The sequence below is a fragment of the Nicotiana attenuata genome, unplaced genomic scaffold, assembly GCF_001879085.1.
Source record: "Nicotiana attenuata strain UT unplaced genomic scaffold, NIATTr2, whole genome shotgun sequence".
Taxonomy (NCBI): domain Eukaryota; kingdom Viridiplantae; phylum Streptophyta; class Magnoliopsida; order Solanales; family Solanaceae; genus Nicotiana; species Nicotiana attenuata.
In genome coordinates, this window is record NW_017672113.1 from 157,096 (window position 1) to 175,266 (window position 18,171).

At 41.8% G+C, this 18,171-nt stretch overlaps 1 protein-coding gene across 1 annotated transcript; it reads right to left on the reverse strand.

Annotated features, from left to right (window-relative positions):
• Nucleotides 1–13,118: 13,118 nt before the first annotated feature.
• Nucleotides 13,119–15,575, reverse strand: LOC109211903. Its single transcript, XM_019375497.1, has 2 exons — nt 15,100–15,575; nt 13,119–13,907 (listed from the first exon to the last, which is right to left on the reverse strand). Exons 1-2 carry the CDS (start codon nt 15,442–15,444, stop codon nt 13,347–13,349), a joined length of 906 nt encoding a protein of 301 aa, XP_019231042.1. The 5' UTR covers nt 15,445–15,575; the 3' UTR covers nt 13,119–13,346.
• Between the last annotated feature and the right edge of the window lie 2,596 nt (nt 15,576–18,171).

An 18,171-nucleotide genomic window follows, 5' to 3' on the forward strand; every position in this document is an offset into this window, starting at 1 on the left:
TGGTATTCGTCCCAAAATTTGATCACGCCCAACTATGCCGTATAAAAGGACAATGCGGTCGCTGCAAATATAATCCGGTTTACAAGTCCGGAGTCGAATCCCACAGAGAGTTAACCTATCAACTGCTACCTTCAGACCCACCAAGTCTTCAGAACCAGCTTCCCAAATATTCAAATTCTCAGTTGATTGTTCTTTAATAACTAACTTGCAAGTAAATAAAAGGCTATAACTAAATTAGAAGGGTTGTAAACAATTATGAAAAAAAGCTAAGGCAATGATTTCCCCTATTGATGAAATCCCTTCTGTTTATGCTCATACAAATTTACCCACACATCTCTATCAATCATGAACGCTAATCTTACCGCAAATCTCTCCCGAGTAATCACAGTAATCTACTATTGCACTCTCCCGAGATACACTAGCTTGCTTAAATTCGCACAATTCAATTTAAATTGCACCCAAGGCTTCGTTATTCCTAATCCCGCCTTTAAACCCGCAATTATAGATTCCTCTAATAATCTAGGAGTGGTGTTGTTCAACAATACCCTAAATATGCACTCTTTTCCAAGTTATGCACACTAAATAGGCACAGCTAATTGAGGATCCTGTCAATTAACTACAACGAACATGAAGTTGAACAAATAAAGATTTAACTAGCAATTTGTATTCACATAAACAAGAAGTTCATCACTCAATAGGGTCCATCAAAGCCTTAGACAAGGAATTTAGCTACTCATGACTATGGGAGAATAAACTAAGCTTGAATACATCATAAAATCAAAAGAAAAGAAGAAAGATGTTTAGAGTACTTTCTCACAATTGTTTTTCTTGCTAAGAACCCTTAGAAATTAATAGCTGCCTCTCTTGGGCGAAGTCTAGCGTTTTAAATAGGGTTTAGGTCTAAAAATCCCGTGTTTTACACTTAAGTCCCCGAAGTTTACTGTGCCCACCGCGGTTCTACCGCGGTCGCGGTAGAACCGCGGTCAAACGCCTTCGCGGAATCTTCAACCTTCAGAGACTGCCTTCCACCGCGGTTTCACCGCGGTCGCGGTAGAACCGCGGTGGAACTTGTACCCGGGCATTTTGGCCTGTTTTGAATGGGTTACTTGGGAAATTCAACAATTAGCCTCTTTTCATCAATAGTTGACTCCAAAACCGCTCCTTAGCCTTCCTTACACCTATATCACCTGCAAATCATGTAACGCACTAATAAGAGCATTTTGTTGTCATTTTCCACATTAAAAGTTCACAAGAAGGTGATTATTTAGTGCGTGATTATAGTCAAATTCACCTATTATCACATAATTAACAAACTCAAATTGTTACCTTTATCCGAAAATGTGGAAATAAAAAAGATTTAACGGAAACTTATATTTCAAGGTGCAATTTCTCTATTTTTGATATATTTATGAAGTTTACAGCTTGTTTGGATGGTTGTTTCATATTGTTTCATAATGTATCGTATCGAATTGTATTGTACTGTACTGTATCGTTTGATGAATACAATGTTTGGATGGATTTTGTCGTTTTGCCGTCGTTTGATGGTATCATGAACTAGTAATATGATGAATAAACTTGCAATATTAGAAAGAAAAATTATGATACGGTATATAAAAAAGGTAGGGTAAATGATAAAAAAAAAGTATTTAATAATAATGAAGGGTGAGATTGAGAGAAAAAGACAAGTTAACGATGCAACCATACCAAATCGGTCGTTACATAAAGTGGCATATTTCATCGTTACGTAACGACGGATTTAACGATACAATACGACAAAATTTAAGTAACAATCAAAACGAACATTGTATTTAAAGTAACAATACGATACAATACAATATGTAACAACCATCCAAACAAGTTGTTAGTGTAGCTTTTTAAGATACAATTTTAATTTATTTTTTTATAAAAACAAAAGAGTGGCTATAAAATATGCTCCGGACTCATAGACTTGACCATTATAAAAATCTCTTAGGTACCACTTAATATAGATTTGTTACGTGAGATCTATATAACGTGTACTTGTCCTAGTTGATAACTTGTATTTGTCCTAGTAAGTTTGGATTTAATAGAACTTATAGACTAATTAATGTCGTGAAAATGAGAGGATGAAAATTCACTACATAATATAATATCAATGCAGTCTTGTCAATGCTCATAAAAGATGGCTGCCGGCTTTCATGACATTGTTACTGTATGGGTCCAAATTTGGACGACCACAGCCGTCGACAAATACGACAGAAGATGAGGTCTTCATGGCTAGACGCCCTGCGAAGGACGGCTGACAGCAAACAGAGAACGGATGACTTTTGCAGTAGTGTAGGCCCCATAGGAGGCATTAGGAATATACTCGCGAATATTCCCTATGGTATGTTTTCTAGGGTTCAGAAGGGGGTTGTCCCTTATATATAGTGGGAAAACGCCTTGTTAAAGGACTTCCTTTCTCTTTGAGCTAAGGATTCTGATTGTAACACCCTTTCGACATTAAAGATTGGCATTCTCAATGTGTGATCACTGACCTTCATAAGGTCAACAAATATTTCCCATTGTGTTCATCGTTTATACCTTTTGTTCTAGAGTTCATTATACTTAGCTAAGATTTACCCCTTCATTCTCTTTGATTTATTTGTCCAAAAAGGTTCCAATATCTTTTGAATCAAACAATTTGGCATCGTCTGTGGGGATTTCTTTAGTTGAGATTTTAGTTTCGTCTAGATCCTTGAAAGGGATAATCATCTCTTCTTGGCCTCGCAAAGACCAACAATGGCAGGAAAGGGGGAAGCAAGATTAAAAGCAATAGCAGGCGTCACAAGCAACCTTCTGGATTCTATCAACGAAGCCGGCCGGGAAGACAACAAAAATACAACGCCAAGCACTACACCTGAGGGAGATACCTCACCCCCCCCCCCCCACCGAAAGCGTGACTGTCTCGCGCGAGAGGGGAACCTCAACATCCGCAGCAGGAGAAGTACCACCGGCTGTGAAAAGGCTATGAGAAGAGTGGTTAACAAACACCTTGAGCAGCATACTCGACAAACCTGTTCAAAGGGATATCGGAGGCACAACACATGCTGACACTGCAACTGTCGCCGATGAGCCAGAAACTCCACGCGCAGGTAACACTCACACTGTCATTAATGTAGGTAACGACGCACTTGCAGCCATCTTAAAGAAAATGGAAGAAATGGAAAATGAGAACAAAACGCTCTGTGGTCAGATTAAGGAGCATCAAGAAAGGATCGATAAAATACCGGGCGCTCCGAAGTTGCTACCAAAACGAGATATTGGCCGATTCGTCGAGCAACCATACAGTGAAGGGGCAGTCCCCCACGCTATTCCAAAAACCTTCAAAATGCCGCCATACTTGAAAGTATGCGATGGCACCACAAACCCAGAATATCACATATTCCACTACGTCACGGCAGTAAAAGGCAACGATCTGTCGAAAGAGCAGGTGTCATCGGTGCTGCTGAAAAAGTTCGGCGAAACCCTGACAGGGGGAGCACTGACATGGTATTCCCAACTATCGAAATGGTCGATATCGACGTTCGAAGAGATGGCAGATAAATTCATCACCGCTCACGCGGGAGCGAAAAAACGCAGAAGCCAGGGTAAACGACATCTTCGCCGTTAGGCAAACGATAGGCGAAGGACTTCGGGATTTCCTAGCACGATTCAATAGGGTAAGGATGAGCCTACCTAACGTATCAGAGGGGATGGCGGTAGCAACCTTCCAAACTGCTAAGTAGGCTCATGAAATACCCTCCCACCATGTGGGAAGAAATCCATAATGCCTATTGTGCCGAAGTAAGGGCAAATGAGGACAACTTAAATGGTCCAATCCAACGGCTAACCTCAGTACAAACTGAAACAAGGAGAGATCGCCGCAATGATGGTCGAAGGGACCAACTATCCCGTTTCAATCGAGAAAGGCATCAGCCCTACATCCGGACATCCATCCCACCTCCTCCACGACATGCAAACGTCACGCCCCTGGCACACCGTGCCACACCGAAATGAGAAAGGTATGCCCCCACTGTTGTCTGCTCATAATTTTTGCGTTTCTCCTTCAGAAATAGTGTATGCACTAGAAAAGATCGCCACAAAGGTGCAGTGGCCGCAAAAGATGAAGTCGGATCCAAGCACCCGGAGATCGAACGTTCTGTGCGAATTCCATCAGGAAAGAGCGCATAAGATCGAAGACTGCATAGGCTTGCGACAAGAAGTGGTAATAATGCTAAACCAGGGACACCTGAAAGAACTGCTGAGCGATCGAGGACGGGTTAACTTCGCTCATGGGCGCGATCAACCTCAAGGACCCCCAAAACCACCTTCACCAGCTTGTGTCATACAAATGATCATTGGCAGCGGCGATGATACGGTAATCAACCATGTGAAATTCACCACTACACACAAACTCAAGCGGACAGTCGCCCACGAACGGTATGATGACCTCGAAGATAGTATCATCTTCGATAAGTCAGATACCCACGGTTTGTCTTTCCCTCACTATGACGCTTTGGTTATAACTTTACGTATCGCGGATACCGATGTAAAAAGAATAATGGTGGATGACAGAAGTGGCGCGTGTATTATTCACCCACGAGTCCTCATGCAGATGAGACTCGAGGATAAGATAGTACCGCGTTGCATAACGCTAACGGGTTTTAATAATGCAGTGGAACGAACCTCTGGAGAGATAGTGCTGCCCGTTCTGGCTGTAGGAGTCACTCTGGAAACGACTTTTCACGTCATGAACCAGGAAACAACCTACAACGCTATCATAGGGCGTCCACGGATACACGCCATGCGAGCCTTCCCTTCAAGTTTCTATCAAGTAATCAAATTTCCTACCCCATGGGGAATATTCAGCATCCGGGGCGAGCAACGCACCGCCCAAGAATGCTACCGAATCGCCCAAGATTACACACACCCAACAACTAAAGGGAGCAAGTGCGGAAGCATAGCAATCAGCCATGTCGGGAACCAAACCCGACATACAAATAGAGGCCATCAAATACCCGGATGTCGTAGAAGCCTGCAAGGCAACTGTGGAAGACCTCGACCCCGTTCAATTGGACAACACTGACAGCACAAAAAAAGCTTATATCGGTCACAACCTCTCAGAACAAGGTAAGTTCCATGAGTTCTTAACTAACAATGCCGATTTGTTTGCCTTCTCCCATTCAGATATGCCGGGAATCCCAAAGGACATCACCACACATCGACTTCCTCTTTACCCGCATGTGCGGCAAATGAGGAGAAAGTTCAATGCCGCAATCAACGACGCAGTCAGCGAAGAAGTCGATAAGCTGCTCGCTAATGGTTCCGTCCGAGAGTCAAAGTACCCTCAGTGGGTTGCCAATGTGCTCATGGTAAAAAAGAAGAGCGGAAAAAGGCGGATGTGTGTCGACTTCACCGACCTGAACAAAGCATGCCCAAAAGATTCATTTCCGTTACCACACATCGACCATCTCATCGACGTAACAGCGGGGCACAAACTATTAAGCTTCCTAGACGCCTATTCTGGGTACAACCAAATCCTAATGGCAGAAGAAGATCAAGAAAAGACCACCTTTATCACTCACCAAAGGACATACTGCTACAGAGTTATGCCGTTCGGACTCAAGTTCAAAGAACAACTCGGAAAGACTATGGAGGTCTACATCGACAACATGTTAGTGAAGTCAAAAAGGAAGGAGGATCACATTGGTCATCTGAAGGAAGCCTTCAAAATATTGAGGCGATATGGAATGAAATTGAATCCCGAAAAATGTGCCTTTGGCGTAGCCTCGGGTAAGTTCCTCGGTTTTTTAGTATCACAAAGGGGTATCGAGGTCAATCCGGACCAGATCAAGGCCATCGAAGGAATACCGAAGAGATTAACCAGCAAAAAGCAGGTACAAAAGTTGAACAAGACGAATAGCCGCCCTATCGAGGTTCATCTCACGATCGTCAGACAGGTGCCATAAATTTTTCAATGTACTAAGGAAGGATCACGGACTACAGTGGAACTCGGAATGCGTTGACGCCTTAAAGAAACTGAAGGCGTACATGTCCTCACCGCCACTACTTGTCAAGGCAGACCCAGGCGAATGCCTCCTGGTGTATCTAGCAGTCTCCGAAGTCGCGGTAAGTGCAATTCTAGTCCGCGAAAGCAAAGGTACGCAGTCTCCAATTTATTATGTCAGCAAAACCTTAATTGATGCCGAAACAAGGTACCCCCACCTTGAGAAATTAGCTCTGGCATTAGTCGTAGCTTCACGAAAGCTTAGACCATATTTTCAATGTCACCCCATAAAGGTGGTGACAACTTTGCCCCTCAGGGGCATCCTACACAAACCCGAACTATCGGGCAGGTTGACCAAATGGGCCATAGAATTAAGCGAGCACGATATAACATATCAACCACGAACTGCAATAAAGTCGCAAGTGCTCGCCGACTTCGTCGCCGATTTCAGCGCGGAAATATTGCCTGAAGTAGAGCAGGAGGCGCTCCGTGCGTCCACACCTTCTGACCTCTGGGTCCTCTATACCGACGGTGCATCTAATGCGTCGGGATCGGGACTGGGACTTGTCCTCGAAGTTCCTACGGGCGAAGTGATTCGCCAATCCATACGATTCCCAGAAATGACTAACAACGAGGCCGAGTATGAAGCTGTGATTGCATGATTGAAGTTATCCCTCAAATATGGCGCTCGACGACTCGTCCTACATCGTGACTCCCAACTCGTGGTGAATCAAGTCACTGGGACTTTCCAAATCAAAGAATAGAGACTACAAAAGTACCAGTCAGAAATTCGCAAACTACTACCAGAATTCGACGAATGCCGCCTCGACCAGATACCCAAGGCACAGAATGCCGAAGAAGACGGTCTCGCCAAGTTAGCAGCAGCCACCAGAAATATCAACAAAGAAAACGTGGTCACCCTCCTCCATTCCTTGATAGACCAGGTCGAGGTACACTCTATAAACCTGACTTAGGACTGGCGCAACCGTATCGTAACTTATTTACAGGAAGGAACGCTCCCACAAGATAAAAAAGAAGCCAAAAAACTCCGAATACAGGCGGCCAGGTACAGCCTCGTAAACTATGATCTTTACAAAAGGACGTTCGGCAACCCCCTGGCCAAATGCCTCGGGCCAAATCAAACAAGGCGGGTACTAGAAGAAGTAAACGAGGGGCACTGTGGCGCTCATACAGGAAACCGTGCCCTCGTCAGATGCCTCATCCGCGCGAGATACTACTGGCCCACCATGAAAAAAGAAGCCGCAGACTACGTTAGGAAATGTGAGCAGTGTCAAAAATACACCCCTATGATACACCAAGCAGGAGAACTGCTGCACTCCGTCACTTCGCCGTGGCCATTCATAAAGTAGGTGATGGATATTGTCGGACCCCTTCCAGCAGGACGAGGTAAGGTACGCTTCCTTTTGGTTTTAGCTGACTATTTTTCTAAATGGGTGGAAACAGGTGCATACACTCAAATACGTGAGCAAGAAGTTATCGCGTTCATATGTAAAAATATAATATGCCGCTTCGGCATTCCCAAAGAAATCAGCTGCGACAACGGACCTCAGTTCGTTGGAAAGAAAACAACCGAGTTCTTTGAAAAATGGCACATCAAGCGAATACTCTCCACACCATACCATCCCGCCGCCTACGGTCAAGCCGAATCCTCCAATAAAACGATATTGAATATATTGAAAAAGAAGCTCGAGGACGCCAAAAGGCTATGGCCTGAACTACTGCCAGAAGTACTATGGGCATACCGCACCACGCCAAAAACTAGCACAGGCTAGACGCCATACTCATTAGTCTATGGGACTGATGCGGTTATACCCGTCAAAGTCAGAGAACCTAGCCTGAGATACTCCAACGAGAGCGGACCAAGTAACGACGAAAGTAGGTTACAAGACCTGGATGAAGTCGAGGAGCGAAGAGACATGGCTCACGTAAGAATGGTAGCCCAAAAACAACAAGCAGAAAGGTACTATAACAAGAAGGCCAAAATACGACCACTCAAGGTCGGAGACTATGTTCTCAAAGCTAAAACACAAGCAGCAAAAGACCCTAATGAGGGAAAGCTGGGAACAAACTGGGACGGGCCTTACAAAATCACAGCGGCAGCGAACAAAGGAGCGTTCCAGTTAGAGACAATGGAAGGAAAACTACTCCAAAACAATTGGAATGTCGCCCATCTCAAATACTTCCACTTCTGAAAAGAGGCGCCTCCTAAGTCGTACTCTTTTTCCCTCACCCGGGTTTTGTCCCAATCGGGTTTTCTCGGTGAGGTTTTTAATGAGGCGGCAAGGTAGATGCCTCGAGGTTCGAAGTGTTGTTCATCACCCCGCCTTCCGATATGATCTCCAGGCCGAGTAATGAAGGGACTGGGTATAGATAGCCAAATCTCCATTGTATGTACAAAGTCAACACGTATTTCCTACAAGAATATAATCAAATCTCCAATGTATGAATGAAACTAGCATCCACTATACTCCAACAAATAGAATAGAGCGCCGCCCTTACGACGGGATACTACTTCGACGCCAGCTCGAAAGTAACATCCCAATGGCTAAGGCCATCGACAAAGAAATGAGTTCGACTTCGCTCGAACTACAATGCGATACTACTTCGACGTCAGCTCGAAAGTAACATCCCAATGGTTTAGGCCATCGACAAAGAAATGAGTTCGACTTCGCTCGAACTACGACGGGATACTACTTCAACGTCAGCTCGAAAATAACATCCCAATGGCTAAGGCCATCGACAAAGAAATGAGTTCAACTTCGCTCGAACTATGACGAGATACTACTTCGACGTCAGCTCGAAAGTAACATCCCAATCGCTAAGGCCATCGACAAAGAAACGAGTTCGACTTCGCTCGAACTACGACGGGATACTACTTCGATGCCAGCTCGAAAGTAACATCCCAATGGCTAAGGCCATCAACGAAGAAACGAGTTCGACTTCATTCGAACTACGACGGGATACTACTTCGACGCCAGCTCGAAAGTGACATCCCAATGGCTAAGGCCATCGATGAAGAAACAAGTTCGACTTCACTCGAACTACGACGGGATACTACTTCGGCGCCAGCCCGAAGTAACATCCCAAAGGCTAAGGCCATCATAAAAATCAGCTTAACAGCTCGACAAATACCTAGAATATCATAAAGATTACAAAGACTACCACCGAATCGACAAAACAATTTCTTCATTACAACAAAATGTTACTGGCACCTATCTTTACAATGGGCTCAAAGACGCCCTTACAAAAATGCTGAGGCAAAAGTAAGTACAAACCAAAAATCATGCATCATCCACGGTAGCATACACATCTTCATACCAAGAGTCGGAGGCAAGACTGTTCGCATCATCAGAGTTGATATCATCGCCGTCAGGCGAAAGAGGGTCGTATCCGCATGCCTCACGAGCTGCACGAGCTTTGGCATGCACATCCTGAAGCTCTACTTCAGATGCCCTCCCGTCAGCATGAAGGGCCTTGTAAACATCAAGCTTGGCCTCAGCGTGAAGCCGTGAACCCACAACTCATATAAACGATGAGGCGCGATAGGATCGGCTGAAGCACGAGACGTAGAAGGTTGTGAGTGTCGGTGCGCGTCCTCCGCTCTCAGTGATGCCGCTTGTCTGGTCAATGCGGATAGCTCCGCCTCCAATTCCTTTACACCCCTCTCGAGCTCCGCTACCTTAAGCTCGGATGCCTCCTTCTCCTTGGTCCGCTCTGACCTACAAACACAGAGGGTATCTTCTAAAACCGTCGCTTCAGAAATAGCGGTCGCCAGTCTATTGGCACTCACACTCAACTCGCCCTTGAGTTCGTTGATCTCCGCCGCCTTCATACCCAATTCAGTGGTTAAACTAGTCGTCCTTGCTTGTAGGTCGGCATTCTCAGCCATCACCCCTCTACTTAACTCGAGTTCATCTTCCTTCACCTTAAGGGACGCCTCGAGTTCACTATTGCAGGCAACGGCCTTCATGATATCCTCGTCTCGCTCTCTCAACTCCTCGACCTTGCGCGCCAATTGATCCTCCCTTTGTTTAAGCCCTTCGCGGAACAGTTGGAAGTCAGGGTCCTGATTGTAGATGTCGGCCATCGCACGATGTTTGGTGCGATATTCTTGATATTTAGAAGACATCTTCCCATAGATGGCCGTCCTCTTCCTTTCCCGGCGCTCGTGCTCAATCTCCATGATAAGGGTCTAGCACAACAAGAAAAAGTTAAAACAAAAAGACAGTCTAAAAATAATAACGCAAACCCAACGACGAAAAGGAAGAGAAAGATCTCTACCCGCAAGGCCATGATGGCGACATTCCGAGACAACTCCATGTTGTTCATCGCTCTAAGAGCCTCGCTCTCAAGGGCAGCACATAAAGGGGCTAAAACAGACGCCACCTGATCACAGTTCGACAACAAGTTATAGTCCCCAGGGACAACTATATGCCGATCAGAGCCCTCCACTCTGACCTCCACATGATTATGGCGTTCTAAAAACTCACGAACACCCCCCGGGTCCACATCCGAACCCGAGTCGTCGCCCTCGATGCGGAGGCCCCCTCCAACGTTAGAAGATGCGCCACCGTCAGTGGAGCGCACGGAACCACCTCCTCGGTACACCTCTTCCAGGGGACCTCCCTGCCAAGATGGCATCGGCCATAAACTTGGGCGCTGTCTGCGATGCACCCGTCCTACTTTTACCAGTGTCCACGGCTACATCTTTCGCAAGCTCCACTCTCCTCCTCTTCCTCAATAACAACTCGTCCCTATTAGAGGATTCGTTCGCGAGGTGATGGATCGGTACGGAAGAGGCCTCTTCCCTCACGACCATATCGCGAGAAGGATCTCCCATCTGTATCGGATGAGCACGACCCTCCTGAAAGGACTCACTCAGTGTAAACTGCATTCCTGCAGCAGCGACAGCCTGCCGAAATGCTGGGACTAGGGCCCTCCGCCTAGAAGCTCCCGACCTGTTATCGTAAAAAGTCGTATCAATGGGAAACAGTATACAGTCAATGAATGATATAGGGGGAGACACTTACGAGATGAAACTCTCGGCCTAAAGCGTTTTACGAAAGCAGTCCGGTCTCGAGTCTCCACTGCATGGGGGAGCAGACGGGCTACCCAATCCCTTATACTTGCAATAGGGCGAGGTGGACGCCCCACAGCTGCAAACAAGAAGTAAACAAACACTTAAGGTAAATCAAGAAGAAACAAAAGAGTAAAATAAGTGGCGACACTTACGGTTCTCGTTCCATCGCTCTGGGAACCTAGCGGGGTCAGACACGATGTGTGCGGTTCTGACGAAGAAGTACTTGTGCCAAAATTTACGACTCGCTCGGTCGTCGGTCCCCACCACCAACCCTTTTGTCCCACGGTGCCTCAAATGCACCATGGTACCTCTGTGAAAGTTAGGTGTAAACAAGTGCAAAGGTGATGAACGGTAAGCTCACACCCCGCCAACTCCGAAAATTTTGTCGACAGCATGAGTATTTTAAGTGTATACGGGGAAAGTTGAGCCGGGCAGATCTGGTAGAATCGACAGAATTCCTCCGCTAATGGAAGAAGGGGGAAGGAATGACCGATCACGAAGGGGTATTCATAAAAAGCACAGTACCCAGGCCTATGGGCTTCCACAAAGTCCCTTCCCGCTGGAACCATATCAACATGAGCGCGAATGTTATACTTTGCACGGAGAGCATCGATATGAACTTGCTCCGTTTCAGAGAACACGGGGATAGGAGTAGGGGGGATCCTTAAGAAAGTCGCTTCTAGACATAGGGTGTCTCGGCAGCAACTCCTCCACGGTAGGAAAGTTATCCCCCTCCTCCACCATCAGGCCCTCATCGCCAAAAGGGGGCGCCACGGATAACGGAGTGGCGTCAGAAACCCCTTCCCGAGAAAGCTAAGAACGAAGAACGGGGGGAGAAGAAGCCGAGAAAACGTTAGAAGCAAACACGGGGGAGATGAGAAAGAATAACAAGAGACGAAATGGTCAAGAGTTTTTGAAAAAACAAACCCTCCCCTATTTATAGGATTGGGTGGCACCGGAATCGAAGTAGGAAGACTGCAGAGTGGCGCCGAAATCGAAGCGACAAGACGTCAGCCCCTGTCTCAAAAACACGCATAATGATGACGCATATGGAGATGACGTCATTTCTCGATAAGACACACCACCCAGGGTCTTGTTGAGCACGCTAAACCCCCATTGTTGGCCAAGTCATAACGCTCCGTGAAACCAAATTTCTCCACGAAGAATGGACGGTGTCCGCTTGTCAAGGACGCACCAAATTGCAACCTCGACAAGCGGAGGGACTAACTGTATGGGTCCAAATTTGGACGACCACAACCATCGACAAATACGACAGAAGATGAGGTCTTCATGGCTAGACGCCCTGCGAAGGACGGCTAACAGCAAACAGAGAACGGATGACTTTTGCAGTAGTGTAGGCCCCATAGGAGTCATTAGGAATATACTCGTGAATATTCCCTATGGTATATTTTTTAGGGTTCAGAAGGGGGTTGTCCCTTATATATAGTGGGAAAAACACCTTGTTAAAGGACTTCCTTTCTCTTTGAGCTAAGGATTCTGATTGTAACACCCTTTCGATATTAAAGATTGGCATTCTCATTGTGTGATCACTGACCTTCATAAGGTCAACAAATATTTTCCATTGTGTTCATCGTTTATACCTTTTGTTCTAGAGTTCATTATACTTAGCTAAGATTTACCCCTTCATTCTCTTTGATTGATTTGTCCAAAAAGGTTCCAATATCTTTTGAATCAAAAAGTTACCACCAAAATCATTAAATATTTTTATTCATTGAGTTTATAGAAGGGGAGACTTGAGTAACCGATAAAATTGTTGTCATCTGATCAAGAGGTTGCGGTTCGAGCCGTGAAAACAGCTTCTCACAAAAATACAAGGTAAGTGATTCGACATTTCCTCAGACCCCGCACATAGCAGGAGCTTAGTGCACCATTTCTTTTTATAAAGCTTAAAAATCTTTGCAGTTAATTTATAACAAGGAGCATAGTTTAGCAACAAAGAGTATAAACAAGTAAATGAGAAAAATAAACGAAGTCGAAAATTAGACAAACTTCTAATAACAAATAGCCATATCTTTTGAACACTCACATATATGTCAAAAATTTACACAAAAATATTCAATCGAAATGAAAAAAAACAAGTGTTTCTCCTTTTCTTTCTTTTCCTTTCCCTTTTTTTTTTGGTTTTAAAAAATAAATACAAAATATTCCACCCATAAAGGACAAAAATTAAACAAATAGGTTTTTCCTAAAAGGAAAAAACAAATCATTAGCAAAAGACTACAAAAATCCAACACCACTCCTATGGTTTCTCTCCAAAAACCCTTCCAACACAACTTTCTTCTTATACTCGTCGGAGTTCACATCAACATCGCCGGCGACTCCACCATTTCTTCCGGCAACGATCGCTTCATTCTTCGGTCGAAACCGAGGAAGAAAATAAAACCATGCAGACGTACAAATAATCGCACAAAGCTTGCCCCAAAACAACATTATCAATAGGGTCACCATTAGAATTGACATCCCAATAATTGAATCAAAGTAGCTGTTATTAATTTCTTGATCATGTCGTTGACTCGACTTCTCGTCGTTGACTTCACCGTTGGTGGTCGCCGCCGGTGGTTTCTTCCGTTTTGATGGCGGCAGAGATACTGAGTGGGAAAGCTTGATATCATGCTTGTATTTTAGTGAATTAAAGTGGCTCAAATTATGAGCACTAGAAATAGTAGCACTCCTTGAAAATTCACTTGGACACGTGGAATGTTCTTGTGCGTTGTCGAACAATTGATCCACACTTTTGTTCTTTCTGTGGATGTTGTCCTGAGTTTTATTATCGTCCTTCTGAAAATAATGAGGTCAATAAATAAAATTGTTAAACATATACTCATTTAAGAAATAGGTAAAGAAGGGCAAGAAAAAAATAATATGAAATTGCTAGTAAAACAATCAATAATCATAAATAAGAAACGTATAGCATTGGTCCAAGATCCAGAAAAGAGAAAGAAATTAAAAATTTCCCTCTATTTCAGATAGAAAATTTTACAACATGGATTTGAAAGAAGAAAAAAGTGAATTTGATATCCACAAACTCCATATAAATTGTGTAAAATCTACAAAATTCTTTTACTTTTGAATCACCTCCTTCATATGATCTACAAAGTTAATAAATGGATTAAACTTGGATCATTAAGGAAATACGTAATAATTTTCAACTCCTTTCTTCCTTTTTATACTATGGTTCTTAAAGTCATACAATCACAACAATAATAAACAAAACCTAATGAATTATCACAAGTGGGGTCTGAGGAAGGTATGACGTAATTAGCTTTGAAGTTTGTTTTTGATAGACCTTCAGCTAAAGAAAAAATGAATGAAGTGGTGGCGATAAGTAATAATAACAACAAAATATTAAGAAAACAAAAGCCAAAGCAATTAATTAAACGATAGGTAGTAATAGCAACCTAAGAATAAAATGATACTAACATACTAACACTAATGTTGAGGAAGACAAAAGGAAACGTCTGACTACCTACTAACCTTCTACCCTAGTCCTCGACCCCCACACCCTCCTATCAAGGGTCATGTACTCAGTAAGTCCATATGCGTCATGTCTCGTCTAATCACCTCTCCCAAAGACTTCTTGGCCTACCTCTACCCACCTCGTACCCACCAAGGCAAACCTCTCACCCCTGTTAACTGAAATATTTGTGCTTCTCTTAATTAATATGGCCGAACTATCTCAGTCCCAATTACTCTCACAAAGTTAATTTGTGATAAGATGGGTTCTTAAAGTTATGTTTAGTTAAATAACAGAAAATACATTTTCTAGACAATCTCACAAAGCATATGTAACCAGTTACTATCAAAATCACGTCTCAATCTAAAAGTAGTTGAAGACACTTATTATACAAGTATGAAATATATTCTACTTTTTCATTCAAATATTAAAATCGATTATACTTTTTCCTATTAAATAAGGATGGTGTCTATACCAGCTTTCAAATATTACCGATTACTTCTCATATTAACATACCTTATTATTAACCTTCTCAGGTATATTTGTTTGACAATTAACCGGCACCTGATCGGTGGTCGCCGGAGTTTTAACAGAAGCCTTCTTCTCCGGCAACACCACATCATGAATTTCTCTACTCCGGTTGAACTTCTCCGATATGTCCACCGGAATAGTTTCTGCCGCCGCCGACTGCTTCCCCACAAATTTAGAAATTAACAAGAAAGACTTCCTTCTTTTTTTGCTGCCGGCTGACTTAACATAATCAGAAGATAATTTTTTTTTATTAATGGAAAATCCAAAACAACCCAGAAAACAAGCTTTTCTGAATTTTCTCTCTTTAGAGCTAACTTCCATTGGAGCCATGCTAAAGCAAGAAAATAGCTTTCGGCATAGAGAGTTTTGGACGAGAAGCTAAAAAGAGTGGGATGGCATAATTTTCTTGGGCTGTAGCTAGCTAGCCTGTATATTTGAAGTCATTGCCAAATTTTCTTAAATGAAACAAGCTTTATTATACATCTAGATGGTCTAAGGTAGTTAGATCCAGGGGCGGAGCTAGAGTTCTAGCGGGTTGCTTTGGTTCGAATTTTGTATTTGTTTTAAACAATTTATTGAATATGTATAAATTATTAATTTAAAATTTAATATTTTAATACGATCAAAATTCCGAATCCATAAGCTTTAAATCCTAAATTCACCATTGCGTAGAGTAATGTATTTATGAACAAAAACACTTCGGAAATTTCATGTCAATTTCTAACTTCTTACTTCTCGAGATACATTATTACAAAAATGATACTTCTATGTTTAACTATATTTTAATTTTAAATTATGTATTTCATCCTGAATAAAATAATTTATACTTCTTTCTGATAGTTTTTCTTTTCCATAATCTCAAACCCCACCAAAAATATCAAAACCTCAAGAAGAAAAGCAAATTGAATTAATTTTAAATTATATATTTTATCCTGAGTGAAATAATTTATAACTATACAAATTTTTATGACTCGTTTTAGATCAAGAGTTTCAATTTTTTTTTTTCTAAAAGAAATTACAAATGACATGGAGGAAGTTCTTTTTTTTCTTTTTCTTGCAAGTTCTTTATTTCTAAATAGTAGAAAATCTTTGTACTATAAGGAATTACAAATGAATATAATATGGTAAGTTAAATTTTTTTATTAGCCTAAGCTGGGATTTGGTTGCTTTTTTTTTTTTTTTAATTTTTTTTGTGTGTGGGGGTGGGGGTGGGGACTTGGACTTCGTGGGAGAGATTACTTTTCCACAAGCACGTTTACATTAATTCTTTTTTTTTCTTGCTTAGCATTTCTATACTCCTAATTAAATATTACGTATTTATAGTTGTACTAATATCTATGAACATGCGTTGCACGTTAATAATGGCACGTGATGATTTAATCATTTATTTATATGAAGTAACAATAAAATTTAATTAATGAGAGAAATTTTATGTATAATAATACAACAATCATCTAAATGCCGAAAAATATTATTACATTAGCATAATACATGATTTTAAAATAAAAGAACATCATCAAAACTTACACAAATGATCAATTTTGTCATGTTAGTTAGATAATTATATATTATATTTTAAAAGTATTTAATGTGATGGTATCTTAACGAACACTTCTTTGTGGATAATATTTTTTTGCGTACGTTTCCTCCTAATGCATTGGTTGCTCTGCCTTAACTATAACTCTTGTTGTCGATCTTGATATCCCTTTAGAAAGTGCAACATACAGTTGTCCGTGCAAGAAAACATATTGCGTTAAATATAGTCCAATATTTAGGATGTTTGTCCTTGTACTTTATTTATTATATTTACAAAATATAAACATACTAAAAATTATTTCACACAAATTTAAAAGGATATTCCTTAGTTTCGGAAGACAAAAGTTGAATTCAGGGATAAGAATATACTTAGAAGCACATTGACCGGTGTCATAATTTTTGCAAGTATGACGTTATTGTCAAAACTTCTATATACCATATGTGTGCTATTACATAAGTTATTCGGCATATCTAAATTTTTCAGTAGCATGACATGCATATTTTTCTTCAAAATTAAACTATATACATCGGAAGATCAATTTAACTATTATATATACGGTGACACTAACATACGTAAGAAATAAGAAACTTGACAACAAAAATGTAGGGTAGAAGGCCATTTGGTATTAAAGTATTTAAGTATTCTTCTTGGTAGTACTTATTGGTATCATTTTCTGTTGAGTCAAAAACTGAAAACATTTTATTTTACTATAAAGTTTTGCAATCAACCTTTTATTTAGTTGATCAATATATTCATTTCTGCTAGCTAAGATATCTTTTTAATTCTATCATGCGATTTGCACAAATTACGTTTTAATCTAATAATAGAAATATTTCTCTTATTAAATGAACTGCTATTACCATTGGAATTGATAACATATTCAGGAAGAGCCAAATCACCTTTTATTGGATGCTCTTCTTCGTTTTCGACGCGAAGCAAGAAAACACTGAATACTGGATCGGTTTTTACTTTATATTTCTTGTCAGTTGAATCTTTTTCGTTTTTGGCCAGAAATATAACTCTGGCAAGCTAGCTTTTACAGTCTCTGCTTTTGTCGATTTTGGAACCACTGGTAGTACTTGACTGAAATCACCTCCTAAACCATTAATTTTTCACCAAACGGTTCATTAATATCCAATGTATCTGTCACGACCCAAAAATCCCTCCGAAGGAGTCGTGATGGCACCTAGTCTCTAAACTAGGTAAGCCTAACATAAACTGAAATAACATTGATATTTACTAACTTTAAATTAAATTACTCTGAACAAATTACAATTCCCAAAACCGGTGGTACAAGTCACAAGCCTTTCTAAGAGTAGTTATACAAAATAAATACATCACTGCTCCGAAACAAAAGGAACAAATAAAAATAAGTACAAATGAAGGTGACTCCGAGGCCTGCGAACGCTATAGCAGGTTTACCTTGAGTCTCCACCGCAACGACCCGCACATCTACTATCGACCAAATACCTGGATCTGTACACAAAAATATACAGAAGTGTAGTATGAGCACACCACAG

Excerpts from the sequence above, each read along its gene's own strand:
- LOC109211903 (XM_019375497.1), bottom strand. The coding sequence starts at position 15,444 with ATGGCTCCAATGGAAGTTAGCTCTAAAGAGAGAAAATTCAGAAAAGCT. Across the intron at positions 13,908-15,099 it reads CTGAGAAGGTTAATAATAAG|AAGGACGATAATAAAACTCA; the intron begins GTATGTTAATAT and ends CATTATTTTCAG.